The sequence below is a fragment of the Lactuca serriola genome, chromosome 5 (assembly GCF_051521515.1).
Source record: "Lactuca serriola cultivar US96UC23 chromosome 5, Lser_US96UC23_V15, whole genome shotgun sequence".
Classification (NCBI taxonomy): Eukaryota; Viridiplantae; Streptophyta; class Magnoliopsida; order Asterales; family Asteraceae; genus Lactuca; species Lactuca serriola.
The window spans coordinates 205,309,811-205,317,664 of NC_136412.1; the positions used below are offsets into that span (position 1 = coordinate 205,309,811).

A 7,854-nucleotide genomic window follows, 5' to 3' on the forward strand; every position below is an offset into this window, starting at 1 on the left:
ATGTGACTTTTCATATAACTTGAGGACAAGTTACAAAAACACATTTTAGAATCAACTCTTAGATTAATTTGGATTGAAAACAACAACTTCACATAACTTTTCTATTAATCTAGGCAGCTCATAAGAACAAGATAATTTAATCAAACTTTTTCATGTAATTAGCCTAGCCATTAAACTAATACAAAACATGAATCTATTAACAATTATCTTAGAAATTGGATTAGCATGAACATTACCACACCAAAAATAGGTTTATAAGTTGAAAAACAGCTTAGGGTAATGTTCCTAGTCCAATTCCAGCCAAAACAGTCGAAGATATGTTGTCTGGGGGTCCAACTCGTCGAGTGCACAAGCCAACTCGACGAGTTGGATGAGTTTTGTCTTGGACTCGTCAAGTCCCTTCATGGACTCAGCGAGTCTGCTGTCCAGACAGCATACAAACTTCGATTTTCAACCAATTTTGCAAGTATAACAAGAAAACAAGCCTAGGCTCTGATACCACTGTTGGGTTTTAAGCATTCTAACACTCCTATGGTGTACATGCAACCCTAGAAAACTTGGATCTATGTTTTATCTATGATACATGCAAAATTGATTTTCCAAGGTTCTTAACCTATCTACCATACAAGGGAACTTTTAACCATAAAAGATAGTAAGAAAGCATACCTTGTAGTGATTTGGATTTCTTGAAAACCTTGTGAGCCTAGCACCCTAAGTGTGATGCCTCAAATGTCTCACACAACACCAAATGCACTTGGAATAACCCTTGAGAAAAATCTCACACTACTAAAATCGGATATGCCCTCTTGTTCACACACTAGTACCGATTTTGGTCTACAACATATTACTTATATAGTGTGTCATGATTAAGGTTTCACCATGTAAACCCTAATTTGACATGGCTCTTCATTTCCATGATCCATGGGTTGATTGGGTTCTATAAACATCATGGAGCATCCATGGAGCATCCTATGGGTTTTAGCCCAACTTGATAATCCATGGAGCATTAGCCCACTATACAAGTATGGATGATTTACACAATCAACCCATATATTTAATTAGTCTTCTTTTGATCGCTTAATTAATTCCAAATTAATTCTTGATCAATACTAATTAAATAATCCTATTAATATATTAGAACTTATAATATATTAATAAACCATAAGTGTTATTTCTCTCATTTTAGTCTATCCAAATGCATGATGCCATGTAACCCAAATGGATCATGCTGATCGGGTCAAGTACATCCCATAATAGTTATGAACTTAGACACCTAATCCAACACATCCCCCATGGGGATAGGAATCAAATCAAGTGTATAAGGCATCCCGAAGATCTCCAAGACACACCCATGATACACTATGGACGCAAAAATTCCATGTTCGTTGGTGATAGAAACTCACAACGGACACTCTAACTCTCCATGGGTCGTATCGAAATCCCTACTAAAATATTGAGCTACAAAGAACCGAATCGCACCTGAGTCGAATAAAACAAGAGCAGGAAACGAATTAACTAAGAATGTACCTATTAGAAACATAAACATAAGCATACCATAAAATAATTGACAAAATGATAAATGGAAACATACCAGTAACGACGTCTGGCACCGCCCTGACCTCCAATACCGTGAGCTGAAAAGCACATCCTCAAGCCCTTGGGCTCCGCCCTACCCTGGCGCCCATCGGTGATCCTCAAAGTAGCTGGAATTGGAGCCTATGCCGATCCTGCAATGAGCAAAGGACAGTTGGCCCTTACGTGGCCAACCTGCTCACAATGAAAACAGTTCCTAGTGGTCAGTGATGGAACCTGTTGACGACAGTCCTTGGTGTAATGCCCCTCCTTGCCATATTTGTGGCACCCAAAAGTATATCGACAAGGACCCTCATGAACCTTGTCGCACTTGTCAAAAGTGTGGCCTCTATAACTCCCATATTTCACATCAGTGGCCTTGAACCGCAGGTTGCGATTGCACTGGAGCCTGCCACAACTCCTTTGTCTGGAGCTCCAACTCAAACTCCCACCACCTAGCGGCCTCCTGTAACTCCACAAGTGTACCATAGCGTTGAGTAGAGACAAACTGGCGGATATCCGTCTCGAGCATGCTTGAATATTGGGTCATCTGAGCTTGCTCAGAAGTAGCAAAATCAGGGCAAAATAGTACTCTCTCTGTGATCATCTTGGTGATCTCCATCACCGATTCAGTCCCTTGCGTTAAGTCCAAATACTCTTGGGCCCAAACTCCACCAATCCTTTGCCCCCAAACTGAGAAGGTTCAGGGCTCACTTGACCTTCTGGTCAGCTGGGCAGGAGCAAGTAAAGAAACATCCCTCAACATCGAACAACCACCTTATAAAAATGATTAGATCATGAACCCCATCAAACACTAGGGGTTTCGTATTGTCGAAGTCCCGGTACTGGAAGGCTCGCTCTCCATGAACCCCAGCGGACGTAACGGCCGTGGTCACTACAGCAACAACAGCCTCAATAAGTGCAACATAACGGTCATCAAAGTACTCCATCATGGAGGTCTTTCTAGACCCAAACAACTCTGATATATGTCCCCGGACAACAGTCACAACCTCAAAAGAAATCAACGCCCTAATATTATCCTCAGTCAACCATGGTCTATCATGGCCACTCGATCCAACTCCTGAATTGAATCTCTTCGTAACCACCATACTGAAAATAAACCAGAAAATATCAGATGAGGTGCATTTTATACCATATGATATATTCTAATCAACAAAACCATAGGGGTTGTGACTTCCCTACTACACGTACGGGTCCTGTCCTTCCAGTAGTACGGGCCTACACTACCTTCCGTACCTACCTGTATTTGTCTCAGAAGATCATCACAACGACCATAACAACACACATTAAATACACATACATCATATTCTCACTCCCTAGAGAAAGGCTGGATATTACTCAAATGGTCGATTGCTCTCACATAACCCATCCATAAAACTTCCACCAACCCTGCAACACTCATGTATGGTAATCATACATAACACTAGAGCCTATAGACAATCGAATACTTGATTCTATCCTAAGCCCTTCATTAAAAAAGAATAAGAAATAAGGCTAAACCAAACATTCTCAGGCTATAGAATCTTAGTTATGTACATCTATGATGCATACACTAAGCAACTACAATAATGATGTCAGTTCCATACAAGAAAGAATCTTAGGCTATCAGGCATCAATTATCAGGCAATTCTATCATGCAAATTCTAAAGATCCCTAGCCTATCACTAGCATGTTGTTCTAACATAAACATAATATCAAATAATAGTGTGGGTAATTTGGGGTATACTTTCTTGCTCCGACTAATTGTACACATCGCATCCTTCCTTGTTTACTTTTGAAAATCATTTTAAAAACTTTTGTAGTTCCTTAGTTTGAGTCTGGATTCACACGAATGTTCATCCAATTCTCTCAAACCAAGGCTCTAATACCAACTTGTAACACTCTAAAAATTACAATAATTTTAAAATTTTCAACATCAACCATTAATCAACATTGTTTATAAAAAGAGTCACCGTTTCAGAAGCATTATTTTAAATCAGAGTTTTCTCAAGACCCAGTGATACAAAACAAGAAGCTATGTATGTTCACGCCTTTGCCTTCCCACGATCCTCTAAAGTATTTGAAACGATAAACTAAAAACTGTAAGACAAAGCTTAGTGAGTTCCCCCAAAGTACGAGCACACACACACATATAACAACAGGAGGACCATTGAAGATTACTGATGGTTGTCAGGGCAAGGCGAAGGCGAAACAAGGCATTTCAACTGACAGTCAAGGAGGCTCGTGCAGCACCTGATGTGGTCACCGGTATGTATTTCCTCCTTATCTTCTTATTTATGTTATTTGTCCTGCTTATTGTAACCATTAGCAACAACGTAGTTTTGTAACATCACTTTTAGTTTTTTTGGTGATTTAAAATGCATACACATCATTGTTTTTTTTGTAACTTCCAATGTTGGGTAGGATCGTAGATAAGGAAATAAGGCTTCCTAGTATTACCAAAGAGGCTCGTATTTTGTGAATCATTATTTTTCTCTTTTGACTCATCCGTAACAACTAGTTTACTTAAGAATTTATCATTTAGAGTGTTGTTGAAAGTGGATGTTACCTCGTCTTTAAGAGTGTGTAACAATGGAATGTCATTACATAACGAGAGGGAATCTTCTTCTTCATATTCATCCTCAGACGGGGATTGACATTTCTTCAGCTTGTGGTAAGGCTTCATCCCACATCTAATCAAATATATAGTCATTAAACTGATCAACGTAAACTAACAAAGGACCACTAATTCCATAATAATAGTCTAGGAATATGATATAGTTCACTTAATGTTGAAGCTTTTTTAAGCCCTTCGATAATTAATCACATCCCTGAGTTCATCCATGAATGAGTCGTAGGTGAGTGACCCATAATTGAATTTTGGGACTTTTTTCACTGCTTACGTCTTCATACTAAAGAGGATTCAGTAAAAACACCCCATGATAGAGTATCTCACATGCTAAAGCCAACATTTCCCTCTTCTCCCGTCTTCATTACTCACGAACTCACATATGATTTATAGGGTTTGTGAGTTTATATCGTCTTAAAAAAAAACGACCGTATAAAAAGGTGGTATGGTTGATAATGGTGGTAAGCTTGATTATATGTGTGTTCCTTAGTTTCCACTTTCCAACAATCAAAACGATGTCGTTAACCCTCCACGATTTAATAGTTACCTTTTTTTTTTTTTTTTTTTTTTTTTTTTTTAAATTTTGCAAGGGACCTCTAATTCCAAGTCCTCCTAAGCAAGGAAAACCGGCTAACCAAGAGCTGTTGGTAACAAAGGGTATATGGAAACAAAATCGTAACTTGAATGACCTATTTAGCACAATTAAAATTTTGATGGTTAAATGAGAACAATTTTAAAACTTCATTTAAAATTTTTGACAAATATTTGTAAAACTTGATTGGTGATTCGAACCACTAGCAAAACCCTAGTTCGCATCCAATAAAACCCTTTGCTCCTCCCTGGTCGGCGCAGAGAGAGCTGAAGAAGCCTCCCTCTCGTATTCCCGCTCCATAGCAACAGCAAAAACCCTAGAACTGCTAATACTTACAACACCCTTAAACCCTTATTAACTATTCATATCCGACCATAGTTGGGAAAGCAAGATGACAGCTACTTCGAAGGAGGATGATGGAAGCAGTAAAATCGCATCTTTAACCCCTGAAACGAAAGAAATACTCCACCAATCCATCCTTCATTACCTCCATCGAAGTGGGTTCAACAAAACCCTGAAGCGATTTCAGTCCGAAGCTCAGATTCAGGTTTCTCTTTCATTTATCTTATAAAATTGTATTGTACAATCATCTGAAAGGAGTTTGGAAATTTGATGTGGTTAAAAAACCTTAGGAATGACTACAATTCATTTGAATTGCTTTAATCGGAGGAATTTGAGATTAAAAGTTAATGCGGTTTACCCTGACTAGCTAACAAATTTCAATAATCATGTTTTTTGTGCAGAATGACATGTGGAAGTCTTCTTCAGCTAATTTGGAAGAAATCTACTGCAAATTCGTAAATGGCTGGTAGGATTATACGCATAGTTTATTTTGTTCTATGATTGTTATGATTTTTTTCTCATGTCTCTTCTTTCATGGATCATACTTATATCGTAATTCATGAATCTCGTAATAAAATTCAAAGCCCTAATAACAGTATGGATGTAAGGAGATCGATGAACAATGTGAATACCATCTTTTTGAATCTTGAAGCATAACATCGTGTATATGCATTGAAATTCATATATTCATATTTCCATATCATCAATTTGAGATTTTGTATATGCAGTAATCAAGCCAAAGATGATATTGAATTCACTAAAAAAGATGAAAAGGATGAGAAAACCACCATATCCAAGAAGAAGAAGAAGAAGAGTAATGCTGATGAAGAACAATCCAAATCCACCATGAGCAATGATGAAATACCACAAGATAAAGTAGTTCATGAAGAATCTGAACTTAAACCAAAAAAGAAGAAGAAAAGCAAACATGATTTAGCTTCTGATGGTGAAACCAAAGAAGAGAAATTAGATGATACAGTGAATGAATTGGAGGTAAATGAACCAAAGAAGAAAACCAAGGATAAAAAGAGTAAAAGCAACCAAGAAGACAAACCTGCAACAAATGACACTGAAAATGGAGATGTGGTTAAGGAAGACAAAAAGAGTTCAAAGAAAAGGAAAAGATTGTTGTCCGATGAAAATGAGAACACCACTGAAGCTCCTAAAGAAGAAGAGATTGTTGAAAATGAGAAACCTGAGAAAAACGAAGGAGAAAAGTCTCAGAAATCTGTGAAAAAGCAACGTATTGATTCAACAGAGGTTTGTACTTTGTATACTTCTCTTTCTTGAAATAATTCCATGTAATATCAATGTATTTTAACAAGAATGAAAGTATATTGCTATTTCTTGCATTTAGCTTTATTAGAAAACGTTTCGCTTGTCTTCTTGCAGCCGAAGACTATCAATGCATTTCAAAGGGTGAAAATTGACCAAGTTGAATTCGCACACGAAAAGTTGCAAGATAATTCATATTGGGCCAAGGTATGATCTCTTTGTTCATAAATAAAAATGTTTTAATACAAAAATTGCAATGTACTTAAATTGATTTGTTCTTATGCTTTTATTACACATTGTAGGATGGTGCAGATATCGGATATGGTGCTAAAGCACAAGAAGTTTTAGGTTTAGTGAGAGGAAAGTAAGTCTCAATCTCCTTGATGCATTTATACACGATGTTCACATAGGACAAAAATGTTGTACTGTGTCTGATGTGCATTGTACTTGGACTGATTAGACTGGCACTGATGTCAGCGGGACAAAAAATGCAATTTATTGTTCGACACAAAAAGGCGCGGCAAGGATTTGCTTTTTATCTGTCGTCGTCTGTGCAAAAGACGTAAATAGCTCTAGAAAGCTTGTCAAGTCACATCCGGTACAATCTAGTTATAAGAAATGGACTGATTGGACTGGCACTGATGTCAACGGGGCAAAAAATGCAATTTATTGTTTGACACAAAAAGGTGCGACAAGGATTTGCTTTTTATCTGTCGGTGTCTGTGCAAAAGACGTAAATAGCCCTAGAAAGCTTGTCAAGTCACATCCGGTACAATCTAGTTGTAAGAAATGGAAAAAATTATTGAAAAGTGTTATTTATTTAACGTGTAGGGGTTTTCGGCATGAAAAGACGAAAAAGAAGCGAGGAAGCTATAGAGGAGGTCAAATAGATCTACAGTCTCATTCAATTAAGTTCAATTACTCTGACCAAGAGTGAGAGTTGTTGCTTCCTTGTATTTTTTGATTAATTGTATGAACTTGATATTTGTAATCAAAATTTTGATATGGAATTTTAACTTTAGTTTTGCAAAAGACCATTCGTATTTGTAGTCATATGTTATAACTTTTATCAAGATAATGCCTTCTGAAAAATTATTCAATCGTAACATTTTTGTTTTTTAAGATTGTATATATATATATATATATATTTTTCTTATCCGGATATTGTGTTTTTTTGTCTTATTAGGACATTTTTGTTTCATGGCTTAAAACGTAACTTGCTCACCTTAGTGAACTCTTAACAACCTCCTAACTTTATTTGATCTAATTCATTATGAATATCACGATAAAATAGTGTTGGCTTTCTTTAGAATCTATTCCTCGTATGCAAGTGTCTTTAGTAGACACTATTAGACATATTGTGTAAGAAATATACAATATGATATATTGTTGTTTACATACTAAAAACCACAAAATGTCCAAAATAAATAATGAATAAATTTAT

The 7,854-nt window shown here is 36.8% G+C and overlaps 1 protein-coding gene across 1 annotated transcript; it reads left to right on the forward strand.

Annotated features, from left to right (window-relative positions):
- The first annotated feature begins 4,989 nt into the window (after nt 1–4,989).
- Nucleotides 4,990–7,442, forward strand: LOC145053491 (uncharacterized). The gene is made up of 6 exons (XM_079001546.1): nt 4,990–5,340; nt 5,537–5,601; nt 5,864–6,395; nt 6,528–6,617; nt 6,713–6,774; nt 7,242–7,442. The coding sequence occupies exons 1-6, from the start codon at nt 5,185–5,187 to the stop codon at nt 7,345–7,347; spliced, it is 1,011 nt and encodes a 336-aa protein (XP_078857672.1). The 5' UTR covers nt 4,990–5,184; the 3' UTR covers nt 7,348–7,442.
- Nucleotides 7,443–7,854: the final 412 nt, after the last annotated feature.

What these genes read in the sequence shown, in the direction of transcription:
- LOC145053491 (XM_079001546.1), top strand. Translation starts at nt 5,185, where the DNA reads ATGACAGCTACTTCGAAGGAGGATGATGGAAGCAGTAAAATCGCATCT. An exon ending in AACGTATTGATTCAACAGAG is followed by an intron (nt 6,396 to 6,527) that starts GTTTGTACTTTG and finishes GTCTTCTTGCAG; the next exon opens with CCGAAGACTATCAATGCATT. An exon ending in TTAGGTTTAGTGAGAGGAAA is followed by an intron (nt 6,775 to 7,241) that starts GTAAGTCTCAAT and finishes TTTAACGTGTAG; the next exon opens with GGGTTTTCGGCATGAAAAGA.